Here is a 24147-nt window from a genome sequence, read left to right on the forward strand (position 1 = left end):
TGAATTCATATTCCTTTACAAACATGAGTGCAGTTAAAGAGTCAAGTGATGTGTTGCAAAATATGCTATTATAAAGGTACAAGACCTAATTTTTTTTCTTTGTGCACACCCAAATATGAAGTTCTAGCTACGCCTATTGTGTTACACCCGAGAAATTAGTGATTTTATGCAGTATCAGTGATGTCAATATTCGAATATGCACGTGTTTTGTGCATGTAGAACGAATTTATTTTTAAAAAACTGGTGCGAAATAGAGGAATTAAACGTACGCTGGTCACACGTCGTCGTTAGGTTAGGAATGTTGGTTTCATGCCGATAGTAATTTTACGTTTTGTTTGCATGTAGAATGAAATTATGCTGAAAAGTGGTGAAAATGAGCCCAAGTTCCTTTTGTTTTATTACGATTTCATCATGTTACAAATGCAACTTTTACATGGTTCAATTTCGATTCTTAAGATTTTGTGAATATATGCTTTTGTGGTTAGGTTAGGAATGTCAGGTTTGGTTGTCTTAGAATTAAAATAATGACCCTAAATGCACTCTACTAAGGTTCCGATTTATTTCTACATTCATTCCCACTAGTTTAAGATACTTACTGTCGCTTGTCAACCGGAGAATACCTTGTCCGTGGGAAGCCTTTATGATTGAGTAAGGTCATTTTCAAGGTTTTTTTTCAACATAAATAACTTTTTTTCGAATCCAAATAGTGCTCATGATTTTAAGGAAGGTTCAAATTTCGTGTCACAATGATTGCCAAAATTCTATGATAATTAGTCTTCCTGCTAGGAAAATGTGAAAAAAAATCATAAAACATTCGGAACTGTTACCTTTTAAAAGACAGATTTCAATGCTTTCTGTAATATAAAATTGGTTCCAGCATGTGGGAAACTCAAATAATGGATATATTTGATTCCAAAGTATGGCCCGCGTATATATTTTTTTTAGGTGTATGGTTGGTCACCGGCCCCATTCAAGTTCTGAATTTCCGTAATATGTAGCATACTATTTTCAATAAATTAAAAAATATAATCATTAAACTTATTGCATATTTTCTAAAGGTACAGGACCTAATTTTCTGTTGTTTCTCATTTGTATTGATGTAGGCTAATTGAGGTTGTATACAGGTTACATTGTAAAGCTTTGATAAATGCCACATTTTTTTATTGATTTTTTTACACCACCTTAATTGTAATGACAGTGAAAATTGGGAAGTACAATAGTTATTTATTTTTTCATTGAATAGCATTATATTAATCACTTGGTAAATTTTCAGCTAATAACTGGGTATATTCATAATAACGTGCCTGCATATTTAATTGAAAAACATGAGGTTCAAAAGCAAAAATCATGACGACAAACATGTCTGGAAAAATTTTATTTCTGGTCTGGAAAACCTGGAAAAGTCAGGGAATTTCATAATCAAAAAATCGTAGCTACCCTGTTTTAGAATACTAAGAATGATTGTTTAAGTAAATTCGAATCTTGGAGAAACTCATTAGCAGTCAAAAGATCCATCAAGTATTATTTAAAACAAAATTTTTATTTGAAAGCTAAGCTCCGTGGTCACATCCTACACTCGATTTCGGCCACATTTCAAATATTTTCATAATAGCACGGAAGGTAATTTTTTCACATCTGTGTGCTACAAAACTTACTTTTTTGTAATATAATTCCTTGCGTACGTAACGTCAACACAGTTTTTGAGGGCTTCCATCATGGATTCATGTCACAGGCGTACCTCTACACATTTTCTTTTTATGATTGACTTCTGGAATGGGATAATGGATAAAGGGGTAATTTACCTTCTGAGGTTTAATTTTTTGGTGTTGGGCAGGTGGCTCCAGCCAGTTTCTAACTTGCCTTCCAAAGGGACTCTATAGAGAAAGGCGGGTTAGCGGTAGGTTAATTACCCCAGGGGCGGAGCCCGGAAATTTGGAGCCAGCAACTTTTATGAAATTTCTTGGGGTATAGCCCTGAAAACCCGACTTTTACATATATCCATCGGTACGGGTGGAACGAAACTAACATGGCTGCAGGTACAGTTCCACCTCGCAACTTCAAACGTCTACATCTCAACTTTAAACGACTGTACAGTCGTAAATACTCGTTTCCGTGCTCCAGTATGTTGGGTATTCATATGATATTCCCCGGACTGATTTTTACAGAAGAAACTACTTACGGTAATAAGTTCCTGTAGCATTGTCTAACATCTGGAAGGTGTTTTGTATGATGTAACGGATTTCTTCAAATTTAAAAGTTTGGGGCAGGTGACTCTGGCTAATTTCTAACATGCCTTTAACAGGGAGACTATAGATAAAGCCGGAGCGGAGGCGGGGCCACGTTAGTGGTTGGGGGTGCAGGGGCGGAGCCTGGAATCGGTGGGAAATTTGGACTAAAAAACTTCAAACAAAAATAATTTTTAAGTTTAAATTTCCCACAATTCCAGGACAAAAAAACATGAATACACCTTAAAGAATGTTCCGCGAAGCAGATAGGTAAGTACAAATGTCAAAAATTGACAAATCGAAGAAGTTATGTGTGTCCGGGGAATATCAGATTTTTACCAAATTTCGTTCTTCAGAATTTGCAACACACAATCTTCATAAAAAGAAAAATTCCTTGGGAAATTGAGGGTGTAGGATGTGACCACACACCCGGAAGCTATTCTGGACTAACATCCTCCTTTTGCAGCAAGCAGCTGTTTATTGGTTTATAGTTCTCACAGACACTGAGTTCGGGCACATTTTCATGCTAGGCTTGAAGGATGTTTCATGTGTGGCACCATGTGTTACATGTTATGGTGTTGGAAGCATTTGTGGAAGTTATTTTAATGCTTTCGGTCCTAAACCTGATGTTACAATGAAAGTATTTAGAGATATAATATCCCTTCACACCCCATGCAAGTGGAGTAGATGGCAGTAACACTCCATATTCAGTATGGACAGTAAACAAATGGCTGCTTGCAAAGAGCTGTTCGTATTTAGATTATATGGAAGGGGAAAATGCTTCTCCACTAAACATGCATCAAATTATCACTGATATTCCTGTGATATTTCTAAAACATCTAACACTTATCATATCCAAACCATAAGCTTGTGTTTATAATAAATGCTCTTGTGAATGACTTTCCTCATGCACTTAAGAAAGCATATGTAGTTCCTATTCTCAAACATGGTAAAAAAAAAGTCATAGTATTTCCTAGTGCTTCATCTCCTTACTTCCTGCACCTGCACTCTTAGCTGATAAATTAATTTCTAATTGTATCCTCAGACATATTCTGTTCCTTCTGCTCAACATTGTTTCCTTCTTCATGCATCACGCATTATAGACAGTGATTGTTTGCTTATTAAAGCAGTTAATTGTCTGGGTGCCAAACAAAATATGGATGTCCATCACTTAGATTTTTGCAAAGTTTTTATCTCTGTTTTTCATATGCAACATCCCCAAATTATCCATAGCATATACATTAAGAATGAAACCTGGAGAAACTCTGTTTTCGCATACTTATTCATCAACTTACTGCACCAGGTCATTGTTAATGACGGACGGTCGCCCACTTCGTCCCTTGTTGTGCACGTTTGTACGGCCATCTATAAATGCCCTCACTCATCTTCTTACCATGCTATCGCTCATAGCGTTGTGTCCATACTCTTCTGTAATCTGCCGATGGATTTCAGCCACTTTCACGTCTCTTGCACTTAGAAAGTGAATGACTACACGTAGCTCACACTCCGCGGGACTTTCGCGCATGTGCAAAACGGCGAGTGCAGCACTACAGTGGCCTAATTGCAAAACGGAACTTACTTTAAAAATATGCCTCGTATTTTGTTTATTACAAGTTGATTGATTGTGCAAGCATTTAAGAAATGTATTAAATTATTAATTTTTATTATTGTTCATTGTATTGGTTTATTATTATTTAATTCCAGTTCCTCGCAACTATGACCCCAGCCTGCATCCGTTTGAAGCTCCAAGGGAGTATACCAGAGCAATCAATGCTGTGAAACTGGAACGTGTGTTTGCCAAACCATTTGTAGGCAACCTTGATGGCCACAGAGATGGTGTTGCGTGTTTAGCCAAAAATCCTCGCAGTCTCTCATGCCTTCTCAGTGGTTCTTATGATGGAGAGGTAAGAATAATTACTAGGAATGTGACAGATTAATCGGTATCGGTAAAATTAACAATCCGTTATATCTATAAATATCTTATAATTTAGTGCAAAATTCTTCCATTTTGTTATATCTTTTATGGATAATCGCCATACCCTACTTTTTAAAAACGTAAATGTGTAAATATGCATCTCTTTTGCACTGCAGTCACCTGGAAACACATTTATTAAGGAGGTCAATGAACTATTCAGGTTCTTCAAGGACCATTTGGAATTTTATATCGGTTATTGGTATCGGTACATTTTATATTGGTACTTTGTTGGTATTTGCCAAAGTTTCATAACTGAAAATTTTATGTATCTGCTTGTTGAAGAAGCATGCACTTCAAAACCTCCTTTTGTGATAGATTGTACAGTGTAAAGGATTAATATTATCAACAGTTCTGGGTTGTAATAATACTATTGACTTTAAGTGGGATTACTAATTACTCGTACAATTTAGAAGTGTCCGTGACTGTACCTGCTTCTGTACATGACTGCCATTTGTAAAGTCAGATCTACTTTAAAGTGTGGCAATGTAGGAAATCCACCTGCAAATCTAGTAAACATATTAGGGGAGAGGGGGGAATAAGAAACAGGGATACTTAATAAGAAACTTATTTTTTATTTTCATTATTTGTGAAAGTAAAAATTTGAAAAAAATCACAAGCTAGCCTCATTAATTGTCTATCATTGTAAAAAAAATCAAGAAGATTGTGGTTATGTTTAAGATTATTCCATCATTTGTTTATGCTTGTGTGAAACTTTTCCATTGGAAAGTAGCGTTTTCACACTAATATTATTTTCTATAGTAAATACAGATTATACATTCTTGATATTTTTTACGTGATTCTGTGGACAGAAGATAGGACTTTTTGGTCCTATTTTGTTAATTTTCTGTCACATAAATAGAGATTGATTATTGTCATGTATCTTATTACCCCAAATATGAAAAGCAAATGGGGTAGTAAGATACTGATGTCTATTACCCCTTGCTTTCGGCAAAAATCAATAACACTTTGATTTCTCATCATGGCAAGCAGAAGTCATCTCATGGAGATCAAGAAGATAGTGAAACAGATACTATTACGCCAGAACGATACTATGCCATTTACTATGGCATCAGCTGGTATGTGGAGCGAGTTAGTAAAGTGCAAGAAGACAGCTGCATAATCAAGTTCCTCAAATAATCTTTGGGTACTTTTAATTGGCCTTCTTATGATGACATACAAAGTGTACATAAAGACTTTATCTTGTGTGGCCCTATATCTTTAAATGGAAACGGACCATTTACTTTAAGCCGCTCAGACCTAGTTTGAATCAAAACACTGTATGCAGAGAAGAAAAAGGACATTATAAAGTCACAAATATGATTTTCTTATTTAGTCTTTGTTTATTTACTATAAAACCTATTAGAAATAAGCATTTGAAGATGTCAGTTGCTTTTGCTTTGAAAAATATAGAGCTGTATCAAAACTTTGGCCATTACATTTATTTTCTAGCATTTTCATTCCTTTGTATTAAAAAAAAATAAAAAAATTTGCACCAAAATTTTATGGGTAAATAAGATACACATGTTGAGTGTATATTTTTACTCCAGCCAGTTTAATAGATAGAATGCATTAAAAGACACAGCTTGTTTCTTATTACCCCTATTGAGGTATTAAGGTTAAAAAAAAATGTAAATTATTTTATAATTTTTGTGTGCTCTCTTTATTGCAGAATTGAGCTCATAATTTTTTTCTGGGTACATTGGGTTACCAACTATGCAAGAAAAAATTATCAATGCTAGAAATTTAAAATTGTTGGCTATGTTAATTTTTCGTGTTTCTTATTCCCCCACTCTCCCCTAATAGCAACAGCAAGTGATACTAAATGTTACTTAAAGTAACATAATTATTTAAAAAGAAATCATGAATATTATGGAACAACTGGATATTCCATTCTGATGGTTTGAAGCAGATTTTGGGTATTTGTTTTTGTATATTTTATGATTTCGTATTTGCTGATGCCATTTGCATTCTTTCTGCAAGAGATTGCTTGTGCATGTTTGTGAATTTTTTTTCCCTTCCAGCTCCGTATGTGGGACATTCCCACGAGGAAATGTGTAAGAAGTTTCCAAGGTCATGAAGGCTATGTTCGTGATATCACTTTTGCAACAACTGGGGAGCGGTTTCTGACAATTGGTGATGATAAAACAATAAAAACATGGAAGAGTGAATGCCCTGGTTGGGGAGAGGATGAGGAGCCTACTAACACTATCATCAGCAAGGTAGGGTATAATCACATCGATGTGTTTATTTACACATTAAATTAATCCTACAATTAAGACTTTTTATACCTTGACATCTATCCGGCCATGAGATGCTATTTTCATTTGCAGTTACGAGTGTCTGTTATTTTCTTAAGATCAGTGTAACCTCGATTTTACATTTTTCAGGCAAGTTAGCTTAAAAACTGTGCGAAAATGTAAAATAGAGAGAATTTTTATAACATTTTGCTATGTTGGGACTATGAAAACTGAATGTATAATGTGGGAAAATGTAAAATCCGGGAATATATGTATATATGTTCAGGGTTGCTACGCATCTGTAAAACAGAAATGTCAGAGAATTTTGCAGATTGTATGGGATTTACGTGCATTTTGGAGTCTGCAAGAGGAAAAGTTGCAAAATGAACAAGCAATTCCACTTCTGGATTCGGTGAAGTCCTGGTTTTGGGTGGAGGAGCGGTCGTTATTGATGCAGAGGTTGAGGGCAGTTGATGTTCCCCCCAGCAAAAAATCACCACAGATCAGGTTTGAGGTGTGGAGGGTAAATTTGCCAGTGGCCATGTGCACGTGGAGGGTGTGAGAGGTAATGAGAATGGGGCGGGTGCATTTATGTGCAGGGGGATGTTGGTTGTGTGGTGAAGGAGTGTTGTGGACCAGGATGTTTTGGATTTTGGAGGGGTGTTTGAAAACCATTCTGGGCTTGTCGGGAGAGATGTTTTTGGTTTCAGGATAACTGTGGAGTTTGGGGAGAAGAGAGTTTATTGTGTGCCTGATTTTGTTGAGGTGGGGATGATATTGGGTGATGAGTGCAGGTGGGTTGGTGGCGGCAGGTTTCTTGGTGGTAGTGGTGTGTGAGACAGCTTGCAGGGTGGAGGGATATCCACGGTTGACCAGGGCTTAGTTTAGCCAGAGGTTATAATTCTGGCAGGAGGTGGGTGAAGTGTTGAGGCGCTGTCCCCTGAGGGCCAGGGAGAATGGAATGGCTTTTTTGGTGTGGAACGGGTGGTAGCTGGAGAAGTGTAGGTATTGCATGTGGTTGGTGGGTTTTATGTGGATAGAGGTAGTCAGGTGTCCTCCCTCGATGTGCACGTCCACATCCAGGAAGGTGATCTGGTTGGGGGAGTGCGTTTAGGTGAATTTTATGGAACGGAAGTGATTAAGTTGGTCCAGGAAAACTGATAAGGATGGTTCTCCACATGTCCAGAGCATGAAGATGTTGTCGATGCAGTGGAGCCAGAGGAGGGGTTTGAGGAGTTGGGTATCCAGGAACTCTTGCTCAAGTTTGCCCATGAATAGGTTTGAATAGGATGGGGCCATTCTGGTGCCCAGGGCTGTACCTCGGATCTGTAGGAAATGTTGGTTTTCAAAGGTGAAATTGTTACATGTGAGGACAAGGTGGGCTAGGTGGGTCAGGAAGTTGGTGCTGGGGTTGTGAGGTTTGGTTCTGCTATTGAGGTAGAATTCTATGGAGCTGGAGGCCATGGGAGTGGGGTATGTTGGTGTAGAGGGAAGTGACATCAATGGTGACAAGGATGGTGTTTGGGGGCAATGGTGGAAGGGTGCTGATTTTCTGGAGGAAGTGGTTGGTGTCTCGGAGGTAGGAGGGTAGAGCTTTCACAAGAGGCTGGAGATGGAAGTCAACAAATGCTGAGATTCTTTCTGTAGGTGGGCACAATGAGTCTACCAGGGTTGCCAGGTTTGTTAATTTTGGGCAGTAGATAGAAGGTGGGGTGCGGGGGTTGTCAGGAATTAACATGTCTGTGGTAGTAGCTGTCAGGCCTTCAGGGAGGCCACGGGTTTCGATGAAGTCCTGGATTTTGTTGAGGTGTGCGAAGGATAGGTCAACTGAGGTGGGTTTGTAGGTGGAGGAGTCTGCCAGTTGGCGAGTGGCCTCTGCCAGGTAATGTTGAGAGTTCAAGACCACTGTGGTGGATCCCTTGTCAGCTGGGAGGATTTTGAAGTTATGATTGTTGCGGAGATCTAGGAGAGCTTTCTGTTGGAAGGGGTTGAGGTTTGGTTGGTTGTGGAGGTCATTTAGGAGTGGGCTGTCAGAAGTGGTGGAAATGATGGCCGTTATGTACCTTTCCAAGGGATGGATGGTAGGCAGGGGGGAGGATCTTGGGAGGAGGGGTGGGGGCAAAATTGAAGGAGGCTTGGGTGGGTTTCGTTGGTAGTAGTTTGGAGTGAGGGGTTTTTGGCCCAGAAATGTTACCATCGGAGGTTGCGGGCAAAGGTGTGTATGTCAAAAAGCAGGCGGAATTAGTTGGAGGGAGAAGGTAAGGCCTTTGGATAAAACAGCTATTTCATCAGTGATTTTATGGCTGGAAAAATTGAGTACAGTATGGTTGTTTTGGAGAGGGTTAGGTTCATTGGTGGGTGTGGGTTTGTCTGTGGACTGGTTATTTCCCAAGGTGCAATGTGTGGGGATGCAAATATGGTTTTCAGGGGGGGGAGGGGTGTTTGTGTTGGTGTGGGAGGGTTGCGTAATGATGAAGGGCATCCGGTGACAGCGGGCATGTCGGTTTGTAACTGAAATTGGGTGGAAGTGGAAGAGGGAGAGTGCAGCCAGTCAGAAATAAAGCAGCTGGGAAAATAACGTGCTGAAGGAAGTTTTTTTTAGCCTTGCTTGCATGATATGTTAAGGGCAATATCTCATGCAGGCCTCTGATTATAAATGCAAATGTTTACTTTAAACTTATATTTTAGAATTTTTTGAAGCTTCGAGAGTGTTTCAAATAGATTTGAACAATACAAATACATTCTATGATCAATACAACATAATCATCGATCGAATATCCTATGAAATACATTTGAACACATCCTTTAGTTTTTTTAAACAGTCCCAGTAGTTCTAAATTCTGCCGCTAAGTGCCAGGCTGATCAGTTGTAAAATGTCTGCCAGAAGTGCGGGGAAAGAATTTTGCAAGAGTATGTTGGTCATGAGTGTGCAACATCAGTTTCATATGCGATTTCATAAAGATCCACCACCAAAGAACTCTATTGCATTAGTGCTGCATTGCAAACCAGATGATAACATACTGAACATGCTGTAACATGTCTGGATGGAGCTTGATTACGTATGCAGAGTAACGAAGGGTGCTCACATAGCATTTGTGAGTTAACTTTACGATAACCATTGGCACTTAAACTTGGATTGTTACATTACGTATGTGGAATTGTATCTTATTTTGACAATTTATGAATAAAATATAACAAGTTGAAATCGTTCAAATCGGAACATGGTGTATAAAATGTAGTTAGGTGTCCTCTAAATTTCTTGTTGTGAAACAAGTGCAATGTTATTTAATTATGTAATTGAACATCATGTACAACAAAATAACATTCCATCTTTGCAGACTGTAATCTTTAGTGTCAGCCATCATCAAAACTTGGACACTTTTGCTACATGTGGAGATACCTGCCAGATCTGGGAAGAGACCCGCAATGAACCAATTAAAGTTTTCCAGTGGGGTGTGGATTCTTTATATTGTGTACGCTTCAGTCCTGTGGAGAAAGACATTCTGGGTATGTAATAAATGGTGTAATGAATTTAAGTCCTAAATGTGCTGGTACATGTTCGTGTCAAGCAGTGTGGTTGTGTGGTATGTGCTTTTAGAACCTACTGTGACCGAGCTAAGGATTGGATATTCATGTTTTATTGCTACATGAACCTTGAAGTGCATCATTAATAGAGGCACATATTTTTGGTAAATAAAACAGCAAAATTTCGATACAAAAACTGAGTCAATTTTGGGTTTGAAAGTGGCAAATAAAATAAAATGTTGGTGTTATAGTGGTGAAAAATGAGATCAAAAGTGGAATACAAGATTACATTTTCCTTTTAAAATTGTGAATATAATCCTAAATATGATTTTAAAAGTGCACTTATTACACAAAATAAACATATCTCTTCTAATAGCACATTTATGTAGTTATCACAGTATTAAGTTTTTTCCTGTATAAAGGAGTCAATTTTTGCTTCTCGAATGTGCCGGCTCATGACACAAATATTTACAGCAGAATTAATCATTTTTCATGAATTGCATAACTTACAGGGTTATTCAAACTTGAGAAAGTGTTGCGTCAGTAAATAAACTCTAAATGTTGTGTATAATGGTCTATTTCGCATTTTGCAGTTAATTTCGCATCATTTTGTGACGAAACACGGTAGGAAAATGCACCTCATACCTTTCAGAAACGAAAAATGAACAATACAGCATGTTATTTGACATTTTGTGTTTTCGTCAAAAACAAAATATGCATGCCTCTAGTCATTGGTAATTAGGCCAAATCCATCTCCAGACAGGCAGACAGGTGGGAATCATAGTATCTGATTTTCCTGAAATTTTAGTATGTGAAACTGAGAGAATCTGAGAAATACATACAGTCAACTCTCGATTCTACGACCCTGGGTATAACGACCCTCTCGAAGTAACGACCCTTTTCCCGGGAACCGTGAAAAATTTAGAAAAAGATAGAACAATTTGAAAAAAAAAAGTTGAAAAATTGAAGGAAATTGGCTGAAAAATGCGTTGTTTTTTCCTCCACTCATTCCCTTTACGAACGCTCTACCGCTCACAATTAGGTCTGAACTAAAAATAGACACCACCACCACACCATGCTTGAGTGATATCCAATAGCACTTGACCTCTGCCCTCCCCTCCCTCAAGTGCACCATTGTTACCCCGCACCCGACTGCCGCTACCCAACGCGCCAGGCTTGTTTTGTCACGCTTGCTTGCTCTTGGATACGCGAGAAGAGAAGATCGAATGTGCTTGGATGTTATTTTAAATCGACTTGACTTGTTTCCTTGTCCTAAGAGCTGCTGAAAACTCGCGGGAAAGGGTGGGAGCAGCCTGATATGACTGCTGGACTTGCAGTCTTTGCCAATGTGTATGGCAGGTCAAGCTCTTTCATCGATAAATACACCACCTTGAGAGATAAGATCGCAGGAATGTTCGAAAATACAGATGTGTGGCACCTGGAAGTCTGGCCCATCTGTCCAGCTCTGACCTAGAGTTCAGCAGGTTCCCGTGAGTGAGCAACTCTCGGCCTTGTAGCCGACAACTTCCGGTAACCGCTTTCATTCAAAACGTGTTCTTTGTTCCCTGCAACACTTCATAAAAAAGCGAAACTGTTAGAGATAATCAAAACCACATAGGTGAATTAAAGATCGTCAACCTGCTTAATGCGTTGTCATCCAGGTTTCCACAAAAGTTTACTTCGCTCTTACGTGCATCATAACTCCCGTTTCCCACTTCATACGTTTTCCTAATTGTGTCGATGTCGTAATATCTGCCAAAAAAAAGTGTTCCGTTGGCTGACTGACTTCTCCCTCTTTTCCTGTCAGCAAACGTAGGGGGGTGGGGGGCGATGCAGATTGTTTCAGCCAGGATTTTCTTGCTGATGCGGGCTGATTACAGGCGAGGGTGGAAAAGGACCCACCCTCTTCCTTTCCTTTGACGTCTAAAATGGGGTAACCAGTTCTGGATATATTCTTGAAAACGAACAAGAACCATAGAACAAGTTAAAAAAAAAAAAAAAAAAAGGTGACCCTCTACCCTTTCCCCACCTCATTCTCCGCCACTGGTGTGCACGGCAATGTTGATAATTGCAGAATTCAGTTGTTTTTTTTTAAATTTATTTATTATATATTTTTTTTAATGCTGTTGTCTGCGTAGGAAATATTGCCCGTATTATTGTCTGTTGCGTGGTAAAACGTAAAGCAAGGGTCATTTCTTTCTTCTTTACAGTGCTGTTAAAAGTTCGTCTTCGACAGTTGCGTTATCTTTAAAATGCTGGGACTTTTCTCTTCCGCCACCTGTTGCTCGAACTTCCAGCGGGTCTCCTTGTTTTTACGATGCAGCTGGCGCCAGTGTTTTGTCTAGCGTCTGCAAATCTCTTGCTTGCCTATAACAGCGATGACTCATCCAGCGCAGTGATGACTCATCCAGCGCGAAGAAAAAAGTTATTGTTTTGAATCTCGCAAAGCTGTTTGGATTTGACAATAACGAAATTGATCTCCAGAAAGCAAAACAAGAGTTAAAATAACTTCATGTTCTGCGCCTTCTGATAAGCAAAACGTAAATTTAATTTACTTTTCTTCAGAACCATTCATGTGGAGGAAAAAAAAAAAGGAGTGTTCAATGTAGGAATGGTCGCTGAGACAGATTAAAAAGACATTATTCAAGGGGAAAGCATTTGGAGGGGTGGGTGTTTGACATCGAGAATACTCCTAAATCCAACATTAAATGGTCGATTAACGTGAGAGTAAATAACGATCTACCATTTTGATATGTGAAAATGCGCAGTTACATAAAGCTTGTTTTCAGTTCATTTTACGCTGATGGGCTAATCGGGACTAAATATACAGTTTAAAGTGAAATTCAATTCCAAACCCGAATGATTATCGACTGCCACGTTGTTTAATGACCTGTCCTACAATACGCATTGGGTGAAAATAGATCGCAAGTTGCGCATTTCCTTTTTCACGCTGGATTACAATGCAAGTCAAGGAAGGTGTTTGGACTGCTCCCTTGAATGGGAAAGGAGGGTGAATGAAGTTGGTTGAAGCAAAGAAAAGTGACTTTTTTTTTACAATGTATTTTACGCAGCCGAACCAGAACGAAAATTACAGCCCTGCCTTTATTTTTTTTTGTCTGGTACCTAGAGAGGTTGTGTTGTTTCTCCCGAGAGATCTAATCTTACCAGTTAATCTTGTAACAGACAATGCTCCAGTAAACCCGTATAAAATCAAACATTCATTCTGCCCGATTATCTCCCGACTTTTGCTGGCACCAGTCTGACTGGTGTCAAGATTCTTCGAGTTTCGCTTGCAATAAGGGAGAGATTGTTTTCTTTTCCATAGGTCTCAGCAGAAACGGGTTTCTCATGAACTAGAAATGTAAGAATTTCCTGGAAAAGCAACGACTGTGCACAATTGAAACAAAGTAACATTATTTTAAATTCTCTTTTGTGAAAACTTTTTCTTGTTCTATTTTCCTTCTCACAACACGCATCCTGTGCATAACAGGTTGTATAACTACCAGGATAAATGGTGTTACCATCTCCTAGGCATCTTTGTGTCCGTTTGAGCTCCCTTTAAGCTGAAAATTGGTGCAAATTCCAATAACGACCCCTTCGAAATAACGACCCTTTTCCCGGGAACTGTGAAAGGTCGTTGAATCGAGAGTTGACTGTATTTTTTTTAATTATAATTTTCACTCGAGATGTAGCTGTTCAAAGTTGGCTGTGTGGCAGCCATTTTGGATCTGTTAAATTTTTTAAAATTCAATATCTTCTCAACAAATAGAGATAAATGAATGAATCTTTTTTTGTTTTGAAGTATTTGTGTTTCTACATATAAACAAATAATATCTCCAAAACCAACATTGGAACAGCAATTAAAACTAAACATTTTTTTTTTTTTTTAAAAAAAATGTTTATCTCATAAACATCAATCTCAAATATTCTAAAAATATTACAGGAGTTGTATATCTAAGGGAACTACATATCCTGAAAAGGGGAGCACTCCATTTTGCTTCTCGAATTTTTAATGATGGAATGAACTCTTGCTATTGCACTAACAGGGACAGGAGGATCAATTGTCTTTAGAATATCATGCAACTGGATAGAACATGTGGGATAAGCTTGCTGTTTCTTGTCAGGAAAGCAGTACCCATGCATGGACCATGAGGCAGCATGGAATTAACAGTAATTTCCTGTAATTCATTGCTGACCTGTGTAACTTCTGCCACCACCTTCGTACACACAGGCTACAAACATTCCAGTCTTTTAACTTTGGAGATCATGCAGTTTAACATCTGTTATATCCTCACTGTTGCCAAATGAAACATATTCCATGAAGCTTCCCGCTGGTCTTGAAATGGAGAGCTTGTTTCCATCATAAGCCCACACATGAGATTTTTGGATTCCTTTCACTGGTCCAATGGTTTTCCAATCTTCCAGTTTTCTAGCTCGAAAATCTTCCACATATGTTTGTGTAAAAGTATCAACCTGATTGCAGTAGTGTACTGTGTAACTGTTTGGACAAAGTCTGTTGAACTCTGAATGGCCTGTATTACAGGCTTAGATTGTGTTTAGTGGAATGATGTTTCACTAGACCTCCAACCCCATCACATGGCCCTTTTCATGTCCAGTTGCACTAGAAATCCATTCTGAGGGAGCTGGTGATTTCGAAAGTTCATAAAGTTGAAATCTGTTTTTAAAGTTACTAGTAGCCCCATCTGAGATTATGCTGGTTCTGTATGGTTTAACACCAAGGATTTCTTTGATCTTCTGAAGTGCTAATAAAGCACGAGAAGAATCGTGTCTTGTGTCATCACTAATAATTGCAAAACTTGTTGTCTCATTGTTGAAATAGGTCACTGCTGTAAAAATCGATATTAGGTCATTCTGCCAGTGCCCTGTACTTCTCCTGGCAGAGCAACAGACCAATTCTCTGCAAAATCACAATGAATGACTAAGTGTTGGGCAGATGTTTATGATTTTTCTTTAGTATGGGAGATGTGTTTTCTTTGCACATTTTTCATATAAATATGGGTTACGGCCTTCACAGCCGTTTGGAAAATTCTTGAAGAAAATAATCGATAGCCACTGACTTTTTTACAAGTTGACAGCCTTCCCATGTTGTGTAGCTTACTTCATCATTCTCTTCTGCTGCTTCTTCAAGTCGTAAGGTTTGTAGAGTTACTCCACCCTGACCTGTACCTTTATGACATTCTTTTAATAAGCATGATTCACTCTCCATAGGACACACAACTAAAGATAACACCTTACTCACAAGACTGTCTGAACAATCATTTTCTGCAGCAGGTTTTTCAGGGTAAGTACACAGAGATTGAAGTTTGAACACACACACACACACACAAACATCTCTTGTTGGATGTGGTATTACCCACTTAGGACGCAGAGAGAAAAAAAAATGTTCTACCTATCTTTATTTCTGGATACTCATGTTTAAAAAGGCTGTATGTTTCACTAATACTCCTTCTCATATAGCATTTTATTTTTGGAATTCTTTGACCATTTTCTAGCACAGTAACAGTATCCTTTTTATTAGCACTCCTCCTTGTACAGTCCCATTTATCTTCTGTGTAAAATGATACTGCTGTCTGAAAGTCCTTGTCCATAATGGGATGTCCACAGTAGGGAGCTGGTATGCCTAAAATTCCTTTCTCCACCACCAGTCTTTCGGATTTGTCAATCATGTGTTTGGTAGAATTTGGGATGTGTTCTAATATCTGCTGTTTAGTAACAGATCGGGGAACAATAGACATAACTTGAACCTTTTGATTGTAAGTTGTGCATGACTCAACAGCTGTATTTATATTTTTTAACCATAATTCACAACATGCCAGGCGTGGTTGCCCCTATAGCGCACAGGATCAGTGAACCCCCAGTAATATACGTTAATCACCTCGAGAATAATCAATGTCTTTAGATTTTCACATTATTTCACTAACATTTTTACACAATAAGTTTTGTATTTGTGTCCGTAACATGGCAAACTCTTTCGCTGAGAAGAAGAAACCACGAATCGACCGTCCTGATACAGACCCTCAGTTGAACCCCCACAGGACAGCTCGTGCCATTGTGAAAGCTTCGTGCGGGAGCAGAAGCTCGAGAAGGGTATAGGGCAAAATACATGGAAGAGGATATTACAGAACTCATGTCTCCAACCAACGTTCATGCGCAGTTCGTTCTCTCGCAGAAGCCACGACACAAGGCTCCGTTCTCGCTGCTTCTTCCTCCCTTCCAGTGTTGCCCTGTGGGGTTCAAGTTTGAAGCGCACACATTGCATATTCAATCTTCTCTTTGTATCATTTTTGCGCCGAACTTCTTGAAATGAATGCAAGAAAGTGGCAGAGATGTATGAGTAAAAAGAAATAAAACTTGAATTAGATGTGATGAATTAAAATAAAAGAGATACATTACCAAACTTGCTCGTGCGTGCATTCAGAGGTTTTTCCTTAAAGGTGGAAACACTTCGGGTTTGCAAAAGAGAAAGAATGGTGCGAAGACGTGACTTGCTGTCGCTCGGTATGAAACTGTCAATGTCTCAAGTTTGTTAGTTTTTGAAGTTCTTGGATACTTGTTGGAAAGTATTAAATCATGCTGCGAGTGAAGCGAGGGATGGACTTTACCTAGCTTATGCTTTCGTCATTTGATGCAGTGTAGATGTTGCTGTCCATGCAGGTAAGAAATGACCGCTAGAAATGCACATAATTATCGTAAACAAACTTCCTTGTCCGCTGAAAGAAAACTTGTGCTGGTCGACCAGCCCCAAATTTGAACAAAGCTGTCGCGTATCAATGAAAGGGTCTCAGCTTCGATTTCTAGTATGCACCGCATGCCATTAGTTGCCATTTACCTTTAATAAATGTAGGACCAGTTCTGATTATTTGACATGGACGTCCGGAAGGGGAAAAGGTCCCCTTCCCCCCCTGGAAAATGACTGGCAACCAAAAAATATATATTACACACCTATAATTGAATTTCAGTCACAGTAATTTATGGTAATTATTATAAAAGCGTTGCAGTAACTTCAAACTGAAGGAGTGTTTTTTTCCCCTCCTGGAGAAAAATATCTTACTTGCCTATACTCGTACCTGAGGACGTGCATGATTTTCCAATAAAAGCCCACATTTTTTACAAAGGCACAATTTATTGTAGTTTCAGCCCTACATTTATTCACACCCCTACTATGAAACCTTATTCTCCCAGATAAAAAAAAAATTGGACAAACCTTTTGAGCCCTCCCCCCATCCTTTTGTTTAGCAAAGAAAGTCTTTGAGGAAACTGAATATATGTCACATGACTTCAGTGAACCCCCAGGTAAATAATACACAAGCCGCGCCTGCAACACGCACATTGTGGAATATTGTTATGTTCTGCTGCCAAAGGGGAGATCGATTCAGCTTGAAAAGTTTTGGACAGACTCCTACCAGTTGACACATCTACTGCTGTTACAAGCACTTTTCGTTTTCTTCTTACATATGATTATTGGTTGCCTTTCAGGTAACCTGGCTTTCTAACAGGTGACACTCCAACTGCTGATGCTGTTGTATTTAGCTGCTGCAACTCTTCATTTTCAGAGACAAAAGGTGTGTCACTGCCATCTTCAGTTGCAACAGTATTAGGTGGCTCGTATTCTTCATTATGTAATCTATTGTAGAATTTGGAGCACAAGTGATGGGTTGGATTTACTCTTGTCATTAGGAAACCTCTCAGAAAAAGGATCACTTAGATCGCCAACCACAATCAAGTCTGGTCTTTTGTTGTTTTGTAACACACTTTCTTGTGCACATGACCGTAATCTTCACATTTAATTCTGTTCTGTCCCCATTGTGAAGCCATTTTTTCCTCTCAGCAGACCGGTTACAAAAATTTATGAATTTGGATCCTATGTAATCACCTAACTGGGACGAATACTATAACAGATTTATTTATTTATTTATTAACCAATCACCTATAACAGAGCGAATGCTCCAATTACAATAGGCTATATACAGTATAGTTTACATAAATATATAATACATGATGCAAACACATAGTAATTATTACACAAAACATTAGATAAATATGAATACAAAAAGTTATACAAATACAAAAGTTACACAAATACAAAAAATTACATACATATACATATTACAAATTTTGAACAGAGGAGAAAACTTAAGGACAGAAGAAACAAAACATAAACAAGTAACAAACTATAAAAGCTTGAGAAGAATAAAGAAATTATATGAATACCACTATTTAAATAGGAAACAGGAATAATCAATACAAAGCAAAAGTTCAAATTTGAATTCGTTTATATGTATACAAAATTTGGAAAGCAATAAATTGTATTTGAGACTATAAATAAATCACTCTAGAATTAGATCTGTTTTATTTGTATATTATATCTAATATGTTGTTTAAACTATATAGATAGTTTTTAATGTTAAAAGCAAAATCCAAATCAATTCCATTCGGGACAATATTATTATGTTTACTTAATAATCTAATGATTGGAGAATTTTGATGGAATTTTGTGTTTGATTTATTACAGTAAAATGGTTGTCGTACTCTTAATACCTTATAATTGACGTTAAAGTTTATCAACTGTATAAGATTTTCACACTCAAGTATACCATTGACAAGTTTGTATAGGAATATATGGTCAGCCGTTTCGCGTCTTCGTTGAAGTGTATCACATGAGAATTCATTTAGTAATTTACCATAGGAGATGCAATCTGCATATGAAGATCTCTTGTATTTTTTGTAGTAAATATGTCGTAAAAATTTGTTCTGAATTTTTTCAATTTTATTGATATGGCATGAGATATATGGGTTCCATACCGTACTCCCGTATTCTAATTTTGCTCGTACAAGATTATTAAATAAATATACTAAAGAGTTGATATTAAATAAATCTTTGGAGTTTCTTAAAACAAAGCCAAGCATTTTATAAGAGTCGTTAACTACTTTTTCAATATGAGTATCAAAGGTGAGTTTGTTGTTTAACCATATTCCTAAATCCTTGGTAATGCTTTTTCTACTTAAAGAATTACTGTTAATTATATATTTGTGAGTGTATCTCATATGTCGTCGAGCAAAAGAAAGTACAAAGCATTTATTGACATTAAAAGAAAGCTTATTTGTTTGTGACCAAACGCAACATTTATTTAAATCGGATTGGAGAGCTAGACAGTCAGTCTCATGATTTACTCTCTTGTATATTTTTACATCATCGGCAAACAATAAGCACTTGGAGTATTTAATTGTTCGTGGTAAGTCATTAATATATAATAGAAAAAATAAAGGGCCCAAATTTGAACCCTGTGGTACGCCAGAGTGCACAATAAACGGAAAAGAGGTTACCTGATTATATGTTACAAATTGGGTTCGATTACTTAAATAGGAAGCTACTAGTTTTAATAAACTTATGGAAAAGCCAAAGTTTGATAATTTCTGAAGCAAAATTGAATGGTCTAATTTGTCAAAAGCTTTGGCAAAATCAATATATATTACATCTACTGGGGATCCCTCATTAAATGAGTCAAAAACAAATTGGGTTAATGTGATCAAGTTAGTTGTAGTACTTCTGTTCGGGTAAAACCCATGTTGCTCTGTAGTTATAAATGGTTTGACATGGTTGAATATTTTTTTATAAATAATTTGTTCAAATATCTTAGACGGAGCGGATATAAGAGATATAGGTCGATAGTTTTTTACATCACAAGCATTACCAGATTTAAAAATGGGGATTACTTTACTAATTTTCCAAATATCGGGAAATATTTGGGTTTTTAATATCTGATTAAATATATGACAAAGTGGTATGCGTAATACGTCAGCGCAAGCTTTAAATATATAAGTAGGAATTTGATCCGCACCACTAGATTTACTCGATTTTAATTTTTTTACAGATTCGTTATAATCATCATTAGTTACTTAGTGAATGTTAAGACAATGAGTTACTTCAGTATAGGAAGGTTCAGGAATTGAATATGATGAGGGAGAAGAGGAATACACACTGTTAAAATACTTAGCATAGGAATCGGCAATTTCCTTGCTGGACTCAAGATTTTGGGCTTCATAAGTCATTTGTTTCTGTTTACTTAAATTTCTCTTTTTGTTTTTAATGAAATTCCAAAACATCTTTGAGTTATCAGTGAGTTATCAGAGTTATAGAGAGGCGGTTCCAAGGGAATCATAAAGGAATCGTATGTGCTCAGTCCGGAAGTCACTATGAAAAATTCACTGCATGCATGGAGTGTGTGTGTGTGTGTGTGTGGGGGGGGGGGTATTACGTAGTTGTCGCGTGTAAAAATACACATTGTCGCAATCATCTGATATTGTGTTTTTCTTTCCCTCCTCCTGGTGGAGTAATGTGTCTCTCGTATGCCACATGACATGATTTGTTCATTCCTCGCATGTAACTGAGGTATGCAACCATGCTCAACTTTTCGGATTTTGTGTTCCGTACTTATGTTTTGAGTTTGAGTTCGGGATGTGTTGTCTTTAACGCATTTCTCATTGTCACGGTCCTTCTTGCTGCGTTACATACCCTTTCCATGCATTGTTCTTGCTGGAAATCCCCAATTCCTTTGAGGACTCCATTGCACATGCGTGCAGTGAACTTTTCATAGTGACTTCCGGACTGAGCACATACGATTCCTTTATGAATCCCTTGGAACCGCCTCTCTATCTGTGATAGTATTCGTCCCAGTTAGGTCTGACATTCACTTTGTCACCTTTTGCAAGGCTCCTATCTCGGAAACGAAGCCTCAGTCGTAAAAATGGAACTCACACTTTTTGCTTGTTTTCGTGTGAGGAATCACCTCCCAAGCATTGTAAACGACCTTTAGAAACACCCTGTATAGTAGGCCAAACATCCAGAATTATCTGAAAAATTCAAGAAGGTTCTGTTACAATCTCAAATTATCTAGAAGGTTGCAGAATGTTCTAGAAGATTCTGTTATATTCTGGAATATTCTGGAACGTTCCAGACAGTTCTAGAAGGTTCTGTTACATTCTGGAAGGTTCCAGATTGGTCCAGAACATTTCCATGGTTCCAAATTTGTCAGAAATTGGATTTTTTTTTTAAAAAAAATCATTAAAAATTCGAGAAGCAAAATGGCATGCTCCCCTTTTTAGGATATGTAGTACCCTTAGATATACTTCTTCTTCTTTTTCATCCCCTTCTGCCATTAAGCTTTGGGTTCCATCATCCACTTTCTGTACACTTTTCGGTCCAAGGCTAGTTTTTTGACTTCCGGCATTGTTTTCCCTTTCTTCTTTCCTATCTTTTCCACATACTCTTCACATTGAACTCTTGGTCGTCCTCTTCCCTTCTTGCCTTCGGGTCTGGCCTCCAGCACCTGTCTTGGCTTGCGATCTTCCTCCATTCTTGTAAGATGTCCAAACAATTGCAGTGCCTTTCTCTCTATTGTTTCCAATAAAGGTTTTTGGTGTAACTGGTCTCTAATGATGGTATTTATAATCCTCTCTCTTCTAGTCTTTCCTACTACTTTTCGTAGTATCTCATTTCTGCTGCTTGAAATCTGCTATTCTGTTTTGGTAATAATGTTAAGCTCTCTGTTCCATACAGCAATGTGGGAATGTAGATTGTTTTGTAAATCATTATCTTTGTTGTTTAGTTATTTCCTTTTTGTTGTTGAGTTGATTGGTTTGCCTTTTGTATCCTATTATTCACTTCTTCATCAATTCTTCCATCTGACGTTATGATTGTTCCTAGGTATGCGTATCTGTTTACTTGTTCCAGCTGCTTCTCTTTCCACTGTATATTTAGGGGTACAGATTCTCTTTCTTTTGTCACCACCACTCTTATCCATGTTCATGCTCTTTCTTTGTCTTCTATTGTACTCGCCCATTCAATTACAGTCTTCTGTACCTCCTCTCTATTCCTAGCCACCAGGGCAATGTTGTCAGCATATACAAATGATTGTACTTGTACTGGTCTCATCTTTCGGTTTCCTACTTTGTATCTCCCAGTTCTTGGTTTACGTTGTTTGATGATCTGGTTCATTAGGATAATAAACAGAAGGGGGCTCAGGCTGTCTCCCTGTTTTACTCCTATTTCTATCTTAAATTCATCTGAGCATTTCCCTACTAATCTGACTGTTCCTTTCACTCTCTTGTATACACTTTGTATTCTCTGCACAAGTGCAGGAGATGTTCCGATTTTCACCAGTGCATCCCATAGTTGTTTTCTTGGTACCTTATCGAAAGCTGTTCTCAGATCTATGAAGGCCACACACCCGTACAACTCCTGTAATATTTATAGAATTTTTGAGATAAATAATTTTAAAAAGAAATGTTTATTTTTTAATTGCTGTTCCAATGTTGGTTTTGGAGATATTATTTGTTTATAATATGTGGAAACACAAATACTTCAAACAAACAAAAAAAAAAAAGATTCATCCATTTATCTGTATATGTTGAGAAGATATTGCAATTTAAAAAATTTGACTGTTGTACAGTCAACTTTAAACAGCTATATCTAGAGTGAAAATTAAAATAATAAAATAATAAAAAAAACGTATTTCTTGGATTCTCTCAGTTTCACATATTAAAATTTTGGGAAAATGAGAGACCATGATTTCCCCATTTTCATTTTCACTGCCTGTCTGGAGTTGGATTGGGTGATTAGTGGATAGTAGGGATGGGCCGATACCGATAAAAGATTTACTGATACTGATATTCTACTGATCCGATATAAAATTAGAAATTGTCCTTGAAGAAGCTGAAAGTTTCATTGGCCTTAATAAATCAGGGTGGCGACAGACCTGGAAAACCGGGAAATGTCAGGGAATTTGAGGTGTGAAAAAATGTCAGGAAATTTTAGGTGTGAAAAAATGTCAGGGAATTTTGTCTTGATTGACTTTTTGAATTATTTTTTTTAAGATATCGTTATTGAACTCTGCATGGGAACAGGAAATCTTGTTGCTAAGTTTCGGCCTCAATTTTTTGTCCCCTTTTATGCACAACACAACCACGGCACCAGAAACCAGTGATGGTAGGAGGAGGGATGGATAGAGAGAGAGAGAGAGAGAGAGAGAGAGAGAGAGAGAGAGAGAGAGAGAGAGAGAGAGTGAGAGTGTATATATTCCGGAGGGGCAGAAAAATGTGCTGCAAATATGCTGCTGGAATTTTATTACTCTTCTGGCTCACCTCACCTTATTTAATGTAGCAGTGCTTACAAAGGTTTTCTTTCATCATCCTGATGTATTACTGATTTCACACAAGTTAACATACCTTTACAATGACATTGCACTATTCTTAGATTTTAAGAAGAATCCAACAAAATGGGATACATATTGAATACTATCACGAAAAAATTGAAACATAAATTGGCATTGGTGAACGTTATAAGAATTTGGCAAGTGCATGCTCCCAACCTCAAATTTACTGCAACACTAGTATTGCAATGAAATTAACGCCACTCTCTGTCGTGTCTGTTTAAACTCATGAGAGATGGTCATTAATCTCTCACTGAGTGAAGTTAATGTCCAATACGTATTATGAAATAAAATACTAATAATAAATACGTAAATATTTTAATATATATTTACTCGAATCATTCAATCATAAAAGCATACAAGGCACATCCAGAAAGTAAGTTCCGTTTCAATTTATCTCCGCTGCAGCGCTGCGATCGCAGTTCCGCACATGCGCGGTAGACGCTCTGTATCAAGGAGAAGAAACGTGAGCCATTTGGAGATCGCTGTCAGTCACGTACGCTTTGTTGTGCTTCTTTACAATGTCGGTGTTGATTGAAAATCCCGCCGCTTGTGAAATCAGATCTGGGACTGGAAAGGCATCTTACTCATTGATTTCTTACCGCGTGGTCAAACAATCACAGCAGATGCTTATTGCGAGACACTTCGGAAATTGCACCGCGCAATACAGAATAAGCGCCGAGGATTGCTGTCAAAAGGTGTTGTTTTTCTTCACGACAACGCACGACCACACACTGCAAATGTGACGAAAAACCTCCTACAGGGATTTGGCTGGGACGTGTTTGACCATCCTCCGTACAGCCCTGACCTCGCTCCTAGCGACTTTCATCTGTTCTTACATCTCAAGTCTTTCCTTGGCGGTCAACACTTCAACAATGACGATGTGCTGAAAGAAACTGTTTCCAACTGGTTGAAGAGACAGGCGGCAAATTTCTATGAAGAAGGTATACAAAAAC

General features: G+C 37.9%; 1 protein-coding gene across 2 annotated transcripts in view; it reads left to right on the forward strand.

Annotated features, from left to right (window-relative positions):
* LOC145981776 (DDB1- and CUL4-associated factor 13) overlaps positions 1 to 24147 on the forward strand; it is a 65232-nt gene that overhangs the window by 9061 nt on the left and 32024 nt on the right. For both annotated transcript variants that reach the window (XM_083115193.1, XM_083115191.1), the window contains exons 2-4: positions 3930 to 4129; positions 6222 to 6419; positions 9776 to 9944. In XM_083115193.1, the coding sequence (XP_082971319.1) occupies positions 3930 to 4129; positions 6222 to 6419; positions 9776 to 9944 (567 nt within the window). The remainder of the gene's footprint in view (positions 1 to 3929; positions 4130 to 6221; positions 6420 to 9775; positions 9945 to 24147) is intronic.

The sequence above is a fragment of the Lepisma saccharinum genome, chromosome 30 (assembly GCF_977018435.1).
Source record: "Lepisma saccharinum chromosome 30, izLepSacc3.1, whole genome shotgun sequence".
Lineage (NCBI taxonomy): Eukaryota > Metazoa > Arthropoda > Insecta > Zygentoma > Lepismatidae > Lepisma > Lepisma saccharinum.